At 33.4% G+C, this 15,693-nt stretch overlaps 2 protein-coding genes across 2 annotated transcripts; both read right to left on the bottom strand.

Annotated features, from left to right (window-relative positions):
* Positions 1 to 64: 64 nt before the first annotated feature.
* LOC25490004 (CSC1-like protein RXW8) lies at positions 65 to 10,444 on the bottom strand. Its single transcript, XM_013606372.3, has 12 exons — positions 10,176 to 10,444; positions 9,520 to 9,878; positions 8,800 to 8,946; positions 7,637 to 7,700; positions 7,320 to 7,529; positions 5,800 to 5,988; positions 5,058 to 5,356; positions 3,808 to 4,084; positions 3,386 to 3,664; positions 705 to 938; positions 436 to 619; positions 65 to 343 (listed from the first exon to the last, which is right to left on the bottom strand). The coding sequence occupies exons 2-12, from the start codon at positions 9,795 to 9,797 to the stop codon at positions 294 to 296; spliced, it is 2,211 nt and encodes a 736-aa protein (XP_013461826.1). The 5' UTR covers positions 9,798 to 9,878; positions 10,176 to 10,444; the 3' UTR covers positions 65 to 293.
* A 2,417-nt stretch (positions 10,445 to 12,861) lies between these two features.
* LOC25490003 (1-aminocyclopropane-1-carboxylate synthase 9) lies at positions 12,862 to 15,386 on the bottom strand. The gene is made up of 4 exons (XM_013606371.1): positions 15,246 to 15,386; positions 14,669 to 14,803; positions 14,195 to 14,355; positions 12,862 to 13,870 (listed from the first exon to the last, which is right to left on the bottom strand). Exons 1-4 carry the CDS (start codon positions 15,384 to 15,386, stop codon positions 12,862 to 12,864), a joined length of 1,446 nt encoding a protein of 481 aa, XP_013461825.1.
* Between the last annotated feature and the right edge of the window lie 307 nt (positions 15,387 to 15,693).

The raw sequence follows: 15,693 nt of genomic DNA, 5'->3' as shown, positions 1-15,693 counted from the left end.
TTTATATATGGGGGTCTGTCTATACAAGTGTTACTTTTTGACTTATAGAAAATATAGCATTTGAATAATTATTTCGACATGAATATTTACAATTACATAGAAAAGAGGATAATTACAAAGATATTCACTGTGGAGAGAAACTGATTCCTATAATATGTAATTACAAAGATAATTACATAGGCATTTGGATCGAGATATCTAAATTTACATGTGCACAACCTCCATTTGTAGCAATCACCATGCATGATTCTCATAAAATTTACAAGTCTATGATTGATTTCTACAAAATTGAACTATCGACGAACAATTGGCCATGACATTTCTGGTTGCATGATTTTTTTGCCTAAAACATAATTAAAAAAACATTGTCAAATTTTCAATCATATCTTTAATTATAAATATAAGGGTAAATACCAGCATTGAATAGATACAAACCTGTCTCTAAATCTTTTGGAGTATGAAGACTCTGAACACGTTCTGAAATGTCCCCTGAATAACTGAAACATTCAGATTGAGGAGGGCTAGTATTATTGAATTGGCAATAGGCTGAATGCAATTGATGATAAATCTCTTCCATCCTTCTAAAAGTTTCATCTCTGTGATCCATGTCAATAAGAACCTAAAATAAAAAGTTTCTTAATTTCAAATATGATAATGAGAAATAATGGAGTGGGGGGTGATATATTGAGAGTAAGAGACTGTACCTGTGCTGCATTGTTCTTAAATACAGGAAGAAATCGTTGCCTACAATATTGATTAAATAGAACGGTACCGATCAACAATGGAATTGTAAATCCAGCTGCAACTGTTGATCGTTTTAGTCCAAACACCCCAAGTGCGATAACTTGTGCCACAAGTAATGAAAAGATCGACGTGGTGTGAGCAATAGGCCATAATTGTCCGCCACCATCATATTTTGTAATATACACATTGATGATCTGCAAATGATATTAAATTGAAGCTTTTACATAATATAAAAAAAATTAGCAAACATTCCAATAATTTTTTCTTATAAGCAAAATTTTATTAATACTGAGCAGAATTTTATTAAGAACAAAATAACCATGAAGTGCGTATAAAAAACAAACCGAAGCACTACATTCCCCACAGAAAAAAGCAGAAGCAGGACAACTAAAAGGTAGTAAAACAACATAGAAAACTAATTCTACTCCTCAATGCCATCTGGAACATTATAAAACAGGAATTAACACAAAAAACACCATCTGAAATAAATAATAGCAGCTCCAGAACCCTGAAGCAACACAAATAAACCAAGACCATGGAAAATGAATTATACGATCCACTAGCTCCGAAATATTAGCCACTTTTCCATTTAAAAGGACATCATTTTTCTCCAACCATATGCACCACACGTCCACAACGTTGTTACACAAATTAAATGAGAAACTCTTTTACCTCTCTTCCCTTTTCCGACTGAGTTGAACAACAAGGAATTTTTCTATCAACTCTTCACGCCATCCTATTGCATTCCACTTCATCCACTTAAAAATCAAATTCCGAATCTCCTTGGTTTTCGGATACATTACAAACAAATGTCCCTCTGTCTCGATTTCATTAAAGAAAAAAACACAACTTTGCTGATGAATCTTATTGTCATTTTCTCTTGAAGCAATCGCCAACCAAAAACACAAATTTTTTAAGGTACCAATGTTATCAATAGTTGTCTCACAGCTGCCAAAAAGTCACCGTCCATGTCCTCAACTGTCCGGAAATTAGACAACAGCATCTAGCAGCTTTTCACAGTAAAACACTTCATCGATTCAGGTAGCCAAACAAAAGAATCTGCCTCTTCGACCCACGGACGAACCTTCCGTACCAGACTTCTCAAAAAACAGCAGTTTCCACACTGTCAAACGTTATTCAAAATGTTGTTCAAGCTCCAAGAAAATACACAACTACCAACCTGCCATGACCATTTATCTGCCATGGAAATAGATTTGTCATTTACAACACAACACAAACGAGGAAATCTGATATACAGGGGCTGCTCCCCTATCCACAAATCCTTCCAAAAAAGTGTATTCTCCCACCGTCGAAAACCAGTTTGAGTTGACGTCAAACTCCCTGCCAATTCAACATAAATCTCTCCACCATAATGAATCACATCTTCCACTAATTAACCCTTCAGGACTTTACAACTTTTCTCAATCCTTCAATACTGAAATTTGATTAAGTCATGCCAAAGAGCATTAGAATCCTATAAGCATCTTCACACCCCTTTCTCGAAAAGCATAAATTAAATAAATGCAAATACTTTACTCCAAGGCCTCCCTCTTCTTTGGAAGATATACCTTTTCCAAACTGACTCAGTTTATCTTCCTATGCCCCGGCCCTCCACCCCACAAAAATCTTTTTTGAATTTGAATTAATTTCCTTATTACCTTCTTGGGGGCTTCATAAAAAGAGAGGTGATATAACAGAAGATTATTTAATACCGAATTTATTAGAACCACCCTCCCCATATTGATAAATACCTCCTATTCTTTGAAGCACGAATTCCAAGTATTTCTAATTAACCGAATCATATGCTCTTTCAAAGTCGACTTTCAGAAGCAAACACTTTTCTACTTTTTGCCAAATCAATAATTTCATTGACTACTAGTACTACCACACCGTCTACTAAATCTCTACCTTGAACAAAAATTGTTTGATTTTTAGAAATCAATTTCCCTAAGACTCCCTTCGATCTGTTTGCTAGTACAAACTGGTCTATATTCGGTATAATCTTATACATGCAGCTCGCTAGACAAACTGGTCTATATTCGGTCAAACTCTTTGGATGATCAACTATATTCGGTCAATACATTCGTATATTAATACAATCAATGCATTAAAAGTATAGTATTACACTAGAAACAACTAAAACACTGTTACTTAATCAACTTATTTATTTTGGATCACTCTTTTAAATCCTCTTCACTTGGGTAATTTTAATGCAGAGAGTGTCACATAACAAACCAAATAATCAGATTCTACTTACGAATCAAGCCATGCAACTTTTCTAATTTCTATAGTTGCCAAAAAGATCTTAAAATGTAATCAATGTAGCTGAATTTTATAATCATAATCTCTCATTGCAGGACTTTAGAATGTATTCGTGTTCTAAAATATATTAAGGAGCTCCAAGAAAAGATTTCTTGAACAAAGACAAATGTGATATACAGCTTATGAGATAACTTGATGCACAAGTTAACAAGATATCCACTTCTAGCTACTATATTTTCATGAAATGATTCATAAAGTGGTATGACAATAACATGTATAAAATTATCATATCAAGTCTTGGCCTCAACTACATGTAAACTTAAGACTGAAACGACAGCTTGGTGAACAAAAGAACACAATAACACGGTGAAAGTCTAACCTGGTTACGGTAAACGAGGTATGCTAGGAAAAAGTAGAACAATAAAAAGGGCAGTATCAGGGGTGCCAGAATAGAACATGTGAACCCGAGAAATCCAAATAGAAGGATCCTTGGAACTTCTGTATGGTATGGAAAAGTTAGAGTTCCGTTGTATGAATCTTTACCAGAACATAGTACTAATCTTTGGAACATGTTACAAAAAAGAGGAAACGGTTGAATAATCTCAAATGCTAGACTTGCCCAACCAGATGATAAAACATATGTTGTGAAGAACGTAACCTGTATGCCAAGAAAGAAAAAAATATACTATAGTTAATATAGCAAATCACTGAAGATTGAGTACATCATAATTTATACAACAAAGGGTGTATAATTTACAATAGGAATTTGTCATTTATCATCTTGGAACATGAATACTTCACCTGAGCTGGGACTGCCTTTGCCAATTGGGCAGGTAGTTCTGTTATACTAGTAAACACTGATAGTTGACTGATAATAGACCCGGTAAAAACATTGACAAAAAACACATTCCAAATGGTGAAATACACAACTTTGCAGCATGCACTTTTCTTCTTGCCGCTACGGGAAATTGGCCCTTCAACTGCTGAAAGTAACATCATCACTGGTCCAACACCAATTAAAAATAAAACCAAAATCGCACTTGGCAAGTAACCAGATACCAGTTGAACCATAAATTTCCTGGGAAAAAAATATTGTTTTAACTTTTCAATGAATTTATAACATTTAAAAATTTCAAACTCCTATATAATATTCTACATACCATGGATAAATCATAATTTACAATTAATTTATGTTACAATGCATCTTTTTCTCTCTTCTCAAAACAGGTTTACTAAAATGAAGTTCCACGGTGTATTTATCATGCATAATGATGACAGTCCTGACAAAAACCAACGTTGTAAATTCTCTATATTTCCAAATTCTTTCTTTTGATAAACTGACATGTAAAGGCAACACAATTATGAAAATAATTCTAACTATATTGACGTCTCAGGTAATAATCATGGTTTTAAATTGTGGTTGTGGTCTCGGATGTGGTTGCAGTCGTTGCGATTGTGGTTATTGCGGTGTGAAGTGATTGTTAATTTTCACAGACTAGTAGCACCGCCACGACACTATTTACCAACAATATAACAGTCTCTGTTTGCTCTGTAAATACTGATTGGGAGGTGATTGCAATACATAGTTGAGAGACTATTGAAGGTAAGATTTGTCATTAGATATGAAGTAGACTGACATTTGGGGTTCTGAAATTTTATATTTTGGTGAGAAGATTTGAACAAACATGGCCGAAATTGTTTGATGCAGTTATGATGCAAGCATACAAGTGATTTTAGATCACACTGCAATTGCGATGACGATGTAGAGGCTACCACATCAGCGATATTAGCGGTCGCAGTTGCAGATGTGGACCGCGATTTGAAACCATGGTAATAATAGTCATTTAAGGCACACTGTAATTTTCTTATAATGAAGAAAAATAAAATAAAAACAACAAGGCCATAAACCAAACTCAACCATAGAAAGAATAAAAATGATCTATATGTATTGTCAAAAGATAAAAAATAAAAAAAAATAAAAAAGATAAAAGATAAAAGATAAAAAATATAGAAGCAGGTAATATTTGACCCTTGTGTGTGCAATATCTTACGTTTTAAGTATCTCTGTCAGGAATGGGAACATTTTCTCAAGCTTTTCAGGTTGAGTCAAGCCTTGTACAAATGTGACAGGGGCGAGGAATACAATCATGAAGGTGGTAGAAACCCCCCATGTGAATATCTTTCGAAGCCATAGTTGTCTGTATGGGATGCAAAGGTTGGACCAGTAAACATCACATGGTTCGGGAGCTTGTTCGGTCACCCATAACATAGGATTTGATGCTTGAAGATTTCGGGCAGCCATAAGAGCAGCATATCTACTTTTAAAGAACACGAATGCAGCTGCACATTCCTGCAATAGAGACCCAAGTTTGAGCATAAATTGTTAATTCCATGAGTTTATAGATATGGTAATTAAAAGAGGTTCTTGTATCTATGCCAAATCGCAATAGATTTCTTAATATCATAATTAGTTCTTGAGTCGGATATCGAGTTTTAAAAAAAAAAAAAAAAAATCATAGTTTGCAAAATTATAGAAATGAAAGATGTCTGCATGTAATTTCATAAATCACAATCATAACATATAGGGTTAAATGTATTTTGTTTTTCATCTCCATAAAAGAAAATCGTATTTTTTTGTTCTTCCAAAATTACAAAGTTGAAAAATAATTAAACATGTTTTGTTTAAAAATGGCAATTTTTTTATAGAGATGAAGAAACAAAATATGGTAATTTGATTGGTACGAAACATATTTAACCCTAACATATATAAACCAACTCAGCTAGAAAATTGACCTTTTGTCTTGCAACCAGATGCATGTCCCTGAAGCCTGTTCTCGAATGTATGCTATCTATTTCTCTACTAGAGATAATCTTAAAATTATTTGTTCCTCCACAAAAGTAACATTGTACCATGCACATGCTTGGCTTACAAGTCTGTCCCACACCATCACCAAACATCTTACATATATATCCTGCATCATCCTAGAAGAAGAAGTTTAAAAGAAACAAAAGTTTAAATAGTAGTTATGCCAAAAAACAGACGAATGGTAAAAATTTATTATAAAATACTTTAAAGAATAAATATCATGAATGACAACTCAAAGAACATAAAAGAGGTCCAATCCATTGTTACGGAACACCGTAGATATTAAGAAACACTATGTATATGATATAAATGAATGTCAATCTATATTCTTCCAAAAGGTGTGTCCGATGGGATGGAGGATGCTTGGGAATAAAGAATCCTGAGGCTTTCAATATAGCTTTACTGGCAATGTGGAGATGGAGGATGCTTGTTGATACAGATAGCATACGGCATAACTTTCTGAAATACAGGTATGGGAATCTTAGTGAAGCTATCATGAATGGAGAAGATGAAGCTGCAGACAATAAACAATCGCTTTGGTGGAGTTGGGAACAACATTAAACAATGGAGCAAACTAGTTTGTTGATGGCATTAGTTTAAGGCTTGGCAGAGGAGAGAAAATTAAAATTGGCACTATAAATGGGTGGGACCGGAACCACTAATGCATGTATATCCGAGGTTGTACTCAGTTGCAGAGAATAAGTATGCTACTGTATCAGAGATGGGACAGTGGAGCGGAGAATTGTGGTTGTGGCAGTGGAATTTAAGGCGGCGATTATTCGATTGGGAGGAATTGCTAAGCAGAGAATTATAAATTTTGTTGCAGGAGATTTCACGGAACTGAAGGGAGCATGACAGGTGGGTGTGGAAGCTAGATGTGGCAGGAGGTTAATCTGTCAGGTCCGGGTACACAATTTAGCTGCAGAGTAACAATTATTTAACAGTAAAAAATGAGATGGGACTAGTGTTAAAAAAAATCTGGTGCAGCTCAGTTCCTTCAAAATTAAAGGTTGTTTGCATGGAGACTCTTTCACAATAGGCTCGCAACGAGAGAAGCATTAGTACACCAAGGACGGCTTGCTGTGGAGCGTGAAAGCAACTGTGCATTTAGTTCCAGGGAGGAAGAAGCGTGTAGGCATTTGTACTTTGAATGCACTTTTTCATATAATTGATTGGTATGACAATCCTGTAGATTGTCTTTGAATGTAATGCCTTATTTGTACAAGAGTAGGAGTATCTCTTATACTCCATATCAATTTGAATTCTTGCAAGAGAGAAATGCAAACAATTTTTACTACATACACATACATTAATTATTAAAGACAATACAAAATGTGACATAGACAAACAGAGCTTAAAAACTTACACAATTAATTTAGAATAAAGAAAGCATTAAGTAAAATGTAGTCTCAATAGAAATAAAAATATTTAAAGATAAGAGGCAGACCTTCAGCTTCTGAACAGAACCGGACTTATACACGATTTGGTGTGACAAATATGTTGATGCATGGTAAAATGTGAAAAACTTCCTCACAGCTTCACAATATGATTCCTCAGAAGACCAGGGTATTCCTCGGACAAGAATAGTAAAATGACTTGGTTTTGGAGGCAATTCAGTGAAATGTGCTAGCCGCAAATTAGTAATGCTCTTGTATTCCTGGACATGATTTCTAGTTAATTAATCGGACAATATAAGTCATATTTACCATGGGAGAAAAAACTTGTTAGGTAACGCAATAAAGACATGTAAGATCATATCCTTACACAATAAAGAAGACAGCAAGCTGTCAATGTTATGATGTATAATGCAAGACAATGAGCCCAAAGCCTGACAACAAGAAAAAGAATGAAAACTATAAGTAACCATGGTTTGTATGAATATTCTTGAATTACCAATCAATGCATAAACATCTGAAATTGGAAGGGATAAAAATAATGAGAGGAAAAAGACCGAGTCACTGAACCATTCTTGCTGTTCTTGGGAGAAAGGTTAACATAAAAAACACAATTTATTTTACAATAAATGAAGCATCTTTCTCGACCTCAAGCACACAGATCGAGCACATTGAAATATTTATTTTACTTTTGGGTAGAATGAAGGCATCACATTGTTTATTTTATTGAACGGTGTTGGAAATTCCCGCACCAAGTCGCCTAAATTGCGACCTTTGGTTAGCCTTAATTGCAGCCACCAACACCTTCCTTGTGTTGGCTTTGAGGGGTGGATTTAGTCCCACATCGGATAGATAGGACTCTTGAGAAGTGTTTATAAAGAGGAGGCACTCCTCACCTTACAAACCTTACAAGCTGGTTTTGTAAGGATGATTTAGGCCCCAAATTTCAACAAATGGTCATGGGATCTATAAGTTGTTTGGCTAGATGATTAATGTTCCATTTCGGAGCTATTGTTGTGTTTTTTAGAAATTTGCCTTTGTTTTGAAATATTGGCGTGCATTGCCAGCATGTTTAATCTCTCTGCCGCTATGGTTCGGTTTCAGCTTCTACTTTTTGTGCTGGTGGTTAGCAGGGTTTTTGTTCCCCATGGCTGATACTTTGCTGTGTTTAGGGCCTGTTAGTTTTTGTAGACGAAGTTTGTGGTTCACATCGATGTTGTTTTAGCAGGCTTGTTTTTGTGTGACAAATCTTCCTTTTTTTTACTTGGTTGTATAGTTGTTATGGCATTTGTCTCATTCTTCTGGTGCAGTGATTTTGTATCTCTTGGCACTACTCCGGATACACCATCTGATCGGATATGTGATGTATCCATATATTTTGTTGTTCAAACAATATATGAAGTGTCATAAGCATATTTATCTATGTATTCTATTGTTTGTTCATTATTTCCTTAGCCTCTACCCATTATTTGCTATTTGAACTACACTCATATGATGAACACTTCCATACAAAAAATAAGACATTGTGCATACCATCTGGATCCTTCCTTAACATTCTCTATGGTAAATGCTTCTAGTGACTCAAAAGGTATGTCTGTATGCATCCTGTGATCAGCATAGTAATTCACCGGAAGCACTAATATATTGCAAATGATAGCAGCAACAGAAAATACTCGTATACTGAAGGAAAAAAAGTAGCAGTATCAATAGTTAGTAAAATCACAGAATGTACTGTAAAATTCATTTTCACTTGGTTATTTTTTTTATTTGATGTGCTATTAAATTTGTGATTAAAATTGGGTTTAATTTCTATAGTAACCATGGTACTGAAAGCATATATATAAATCTCATACAAGTAAATAAGTAAGTTAGACAAATCTGTCATACTAAAATGAAAAGATGATAAAACTCCCTAAAAGATACAACACATTTGGGTTTAACATCACCTAGAAGCTATTTTAGATACTTGATGAGTTATATGCTTCACTTCTAATTATCTAAGCACAAATTCATCGGTCTCAATTCCAATTATTAATGAACAAATTGTTGTATAAGAAAATGATCTCTTGTACATGTGGTAACAAGCATTGTATATGGTATATATGTTACCACTTACCACACATATATATGTCATCTTTAAATGTCAATATCTACATATATATTAATCTGGCCATAACAATATTGTACGTTTTAAGTTCTTCCACTAAACAAATGGCATATATAAAGAATTAAATTTAAGAAGGATTGAACAACCTGAAGATAATCATCCTGTTAAAAGCTACAGCATCCAAACCTCCAATATTAAGAAGTTCATCTTGAGTGGTATCACATGCTTTCATGACCCATGTAGGAGAGGGAACAAATCTTTCCAAGGAAATGTCGACGTTTGTCGAAGACCTAGTGGCTAGTCTTCTTCCAAAGTAGACATTAACATTACTTGGTTGTTTTCTTAATATTGAATAAAGTGAAAAAAGTACCACACACACAATGATATTAATTCCAGCAGAAGTTAAAAGAGCAGCAAGGTTCATCTCTGCCCACTATGTTGGCAAACTTGACACCTCTCATTACCCAATAACAAAAACACAATACATGAAAATCACATTAATCACCTGAAAGCACAATAATAATCACAATCAATGTCTCCATCACTTGATTCAATTATAAATTTAAAATGATTCTACAACACGTGAATACCATGTATATTATAGAAATTTGAAACCCTAAATGTTTCTTGTTTGACATATATAATGTTGGTTATTTATGAAAATAACATTTTATTCTACAAGCATTTCTAATGATTGAAAAAAAAAAACTCAAATGTAAGGATTATTTCATACGTAAAAGTTGAAATAGAAATGAAACATAAATAAATATGCAACATAGAAATAGAAATTAAAAAGAAGTACCTGCACACAATGGGTGAACAAATTGTCGATGAAGAGCATTTAGGAAAACAATGGTAGAAAAATCAAAATATTGAAGGAACAAAATAGAATGTGGGTTGGGTTCACAATTCGGGAGATGGTTTAGGTAGAGAGTTATTTGAGGGAAAGAGAGAAATTTGAAACCCCAGATGATTTTTTTTTTAGAAGGTATTTTGTTTTTCTTGTTTTTTGACTGTGAAATTGAAAAGAGAGGCACATGAAACGAATATCAACTCTTGAAGCATTATTTCTTTCTTGAGAAAAAAATAAAGGGATTAATTTAATTCTCCACATGGCCAACCCGCAATTAGGGACGTAAGCGGTTCGGACACTGATGAAACCGAATCAATTTTTTATTTTGAGATCCAAAAAACCTATGAACCAAACCGATGTTAACCCACTCCCAATTTTACTAATATTATCCTTTCTCAAACACTTATCGTCAAACTTAAAATTAAAGCCAAGTATAAAATACTCCTTACTTCTTTCACTTTCTCCCATCATCATCTCACCTTATCACTCAAACTCTATTTCAATTCTAGTAGAAAAGAATACTGGCTATCAACCACATCTAACCCATCGTTCCTCACCGTCAATGGGATTGTCTATCTCTTGGTTAGTTTTTCGTGTTAGTTATGCAAAGTTGTTTAAAAAACATAGAAGATGGAAAACAGAGTTCCTTGGAATATTTGTGTATGTTTTATGCATGAAATGCAGATTTTTGAAAATATGGATTTTTTTAATTGTAGTTTCAAACAAACTGATCAACCGATCCGATCCAAACCGAATCAAATCGGTTAGTTTGGTTTGGTTTCTTTTTGTAAAAACAGTAAAAATCGAACCAATTAATGTAGACTTCATTGGTTCAAACTTTCTTTTGACCAAAAAACGATCCAAACCGAATCGTTACACCATACCCGCAAATATAAGAATTTAATTAATATATTAAATAAATGTACGATTATTTTACACATTCATCCAATAACATATAATCAAGTTGATAATTAACGTACTTACTAAAAAAATTAATATGACAACACATCATATATAAAAAATTTATATATTAGGAAAGTATATTAATTAAACTTGTATTGTAATATTATTACATTATGTCTTGTCAAGCATCTCAAATATCAATGTTTTCCTTCAAAAAAAAATATATTAATCAATGTTAAAATAATTTTTTATGCTAACTAAATGTGACGGAGTGTCCCGTGAACTTACCTCAGTTGAAGGAACATTGTATAATATATGTAGGGGCTGGAGTTCAAATCTCATACAACTCTTTTATTCACCGTGAATTATTAACCGTTAAACTACTTGACAAAAAAAAAATGTGACCGAGCTGGGGGCCGGCAGGTGACGCGGAGAAGGATAAAATATATATATATTTTTTTTTTACCAACAAAAGGATAAGAGAATTGATAAAGAAAATTACTCTTCTCCCATAAAAAAAACACTCCCTCCCAACTGAATGTACGAAAGTACCCCGCGTGACTTTCAGCGTGAGAATTAACTCACGCAGATTATAAACCTAGTGTGACTTAACTTGTTATAGAACAGCAAGCAGAAACATAACCATTGTGTTTCTAAACTTGCAAGTACGATTTTTCTCCCATTTTTTGCAATTTTCACCAAACTCAACCAAATCTACATCAAATTTGTTTTGTTTAAATTTTTTATTTTTGGAGAAATTTTACATTTTTAGGTTTTTAGAAATTTGGTTTGCATGTTAGTGATAAATTAAGTTAGGAATTGTAGTTTAAATGTTGTTTAGAATGCAATGTGGTGGTTTATATTTTATGTTGATTGAAAGTTGCACTCTAGGTGTTTGATATAATGTCTCAATGAAAATTTATTTGTTTTTTTGGATTGTTAATGATGAAATTAGTTAAAAATTGGTTTGTTAATGTTGATTATAGTTAGTTTAACTGCAATATGGTAGTTTGCGGAGGGTATTGGCGTTTTGATGAAATAGTTGGTTACCTTAGGCTTTTTTAAGGGGTTCCGCTTCCTAAATTTGGTAGAGGTGATATCTCATCTTCGATATGTCATCGAAGATACTTTTTATTATAGTAGATGCGTGAGTGGAAAACTTGTAGAGTATGAAAGCACTTAAGATGGTTCGAATTAATATATGGTTTGAAAGTGAACTTTTCAAAAAGTAAATTGTGTTTTTTAGGAATGTGGCATACTTGATAAAGTGTAAAACGGGAATGATGCCATTCATTAATCTTGGTCTACCTGTAGGAGCAAACCCAAAAGGCGTCAACATAAGATCCGGTGGTGGAAGCAATAGAGAAAAGGTTAGGATCTTGGAAAAATATAATCGGTGTGTGAGTTTGGGGAGAAGAGTAGTGTTGATTAATTCCGTTCTCACTTCTATTCTCATATTCTATTGGTGTGCAAAGCACTCAAAGCCATAGAACCAAATAATACACAAGCAAATTACGTTTTATTTTCTTTCCATAAACAGTAGTAGATACAATACAATCAAATTAAAATACATAAACTAAGCCCCTGGAAACATTCATTAATGTTAACAATAATAATATACATATATATGTGCAAGTAGTTTCTTCCTTCTCCTTTGAATACAAATTAAAGTCAAAGCTGAGGGTGCACATAACTCTGATATTTAGAAATATTCTTTATCTCTGCAAATATATCATTTTTTTATTTTAGAAGAAAAATTATTAATTGGCTTCTGATTATTCTTTCCATGATAACTAGAAAAGCCAATTAGTAATTTCCCTTCTACCGTAGTGATAATAATTGGTTTAGTACTAGTGACAAGTTGTTGTTTAATAGAAAACATGGTTGAATTTGAATCTGTAAAGATCTTAATCCTTCGCATTGCAACTTGCAAAGCTTCTTGAGACATATTAGCAAAGCAAATCCTAAACCACCCAGGTTCAGAACAATGACAAGAAGATCCAGGAGATATATTCAAACCAATTTGGTAAAGAATCCTTTTCCAAAGCTCATTCTCTGCCTCAAAAGTTGCAGAACTCAATAAATGCCTCATATCAACCCAACAGAACAATCCAGCATTACTCTTTAAACAACTAATCCCCGCATTTCTTAAACCGGTTACAAGGATTTGCTTTCGTTTCTTTAATCTCCTCTTATTCTCATCCATATATTTAAAAGTAAATTCATCGTCACCAAGTAAATTTGCTAGCAAATATTGAGTTTGCGACGAAATAAGTCCAAAACTTGACATTTTGGTAGCTGTAGATACAACCATTTTGTTATTTGAATATATCATTCCTACACGAAAACCAGGTACACCGAGGTCTTTAGAGAGACTATAAACGATGTGAACACGCTTTGAAATTTCATCGTTTTCGTGAATTCTTTCGTTAATAACTTCCATGATGCTTACGAATTTTGGTGAATCGAAGACAGTACCGGAGTAGATTTCGTCGCTTATTATGTGAATGTTTTTGTCTAATGCAAAATCTACTAGTTTGTGAAGTTCTGATTTGGTCATGGTTATGCCTAATGGGTTTGAAGGATTGGTTATTAGTACACCTTTGACATTAAGGTTAAGGTTTTGTGCTTGTTGATAGGCTTGTTCTAAACAAGAGGATGTGATTCTGAAACCGTTTGAACTTGAACAATGCATTGGAACAATTTCAACACCTGTACGCCATTTAAGATCTCTGTCGAACCTGCCAAATTTATTAAGTGAAAAAACTTGAGTGTTATGAACTTAAAAAGTAATTAAATTAGTATTTTTTAAAAATTGAATCGTTTTAATCGGTTGAACAGTGAGTTGTCATAGTCTACTATTCACTTATTTGAGCAGTTGAATTGCAGTTTTTTCTTGATTCGGTTAGTTTAAAAGAATTGAATTATGATCCATATTCAATTTTTAAAAACCAATTAATTTGATCTGTTACCATATCTAATTCGAGCTACATACGTATATATGATGTAGCTAAAATGATTATTACTTATTATACAAGAAGCTATAAGATATAATATATACATACCCAGGATAATAGGGTGTGGGAAGAATGAAAGCTTCCCCAGGATCAGCAATACAAAACATGAGAATCTCATTTGCAGAAGTTGCGCCAGCTGCGAGGACAAGATTCTCTGAATCAAATTTTATAACATTTCCTCTTATTTTTGCCATAAACTTCACCAGTTCCTGCACCAATAAAAACAAGCTAAGGAATTACCATACTTACTGAGCATGTTCTTGGATTTTTTAGGAAACAGTGAAAAATACTAGCATACGTGCAAAACCACAAAATATATATAAAACCCTATTTTTCTAGCTATAAACCACCTCCAAGGATTATTATTATTATGAAGTGACATATTATATAATTCCAAATTAAATGTTAAAAATTCAGGCTTCATACGAATTTATATTGCTTAAATTTTGCATGCATGCAACTCATCATGTCAACATGTACAACTAATTAAATTTATCTTATAAGAGAGTATATATGTCTTACATTTTTGAAAGTAGGTAAGCCGTGATAATCCTGGAATAGAGCGAGTTCTTTAAAGACTGATGCCCCATCTAATTTCTTCATCTCCACTGCATCAGAATTTCTTTGGATCCATGATTCAAGAAGGTCAAATGAAAGCTGCAAATGAAAGAAATATGTCAGTAATTTCTTGTCCCTTTTGTTTTGGACCGTTCTAAGTTCTTTGTTGTTATCCTACAAATTAGCATGAACTAACAAACTAAAACATAAAGTTAGCATTAAATCAATAAGTAATATACTCTGAACTATTACTGGTATTATTGTGTAAATGGTTAACATAATGTTAGCTCACTGAGTATTTTGATAGTTTATTAGGGACCAGATATAAGAGAAAATGATAATTTTAAATGTTTAGTCCTAGCATATAATAATAACTTTGGTGAAGAAAAAAAAAAAAAAAGTGACATACTATCCTTTTGTGTCCCCCGTACGGGACATCTTAATAGTTTCATTTTTTCAATCTCTATCTATATATATACTTGTAGCAGCATGGAGTCATTATAAATATACTTGAGTTATAATAATAAACAAACTAATTTACCTGATTCTCCGCAAGTCCCATCTGAATGATTCCCGTGGGATTATGAATTGGGTGATAGGGATTCTTCTCGTACTCTTGCCATCCTAGGAAGTAAGAAGAGTCTTGGCCATGAGAGTCTTCACTAGCCTTCCTAGACAACATGTTTTCTAATTAATGTATTATACCAAATACAAATTTGCACAATGATTAAATCAAATTGTGTAAGCAATTGAACTCGAGAAATCAAAGAGTGAAATTAAGACAGGGTTTTAGAGCAATGATGTGGAAGACTATAGAGATGTGATGTGATGAAAATAATAGCCAGCTAGGGTTGCATATTTATAAGGGTGAATGCTGTAGGAGACACGAACCCGACAATGTGACATTTATCAAGACCAAATCATGTTGCACTTAAAGATAATAGAAAGCATTGAATTATTCTTTTTTTTTACAAGAGAAAGCCTTGAAT

Source organism: Medicago truncatula, chromosome 3 (genome assembly GCF_003473485.1).
Source record: "Medicago truncatula cultivar Jemalong A17 chromosome 3, MtrunA17r5.0-ANR, whole genome shotgun sequence".
In the NCBI taxonomy this organism is placed as follows: Eukaryota; Viridiplantae; Streptophyta; class Magnoliopsida; order Fabales; family Fabaceae; genus Medicago; species Medicago truncatula.
This window is presented reverse-complemented; position numbering and strand designations above follow the sequence as displayed.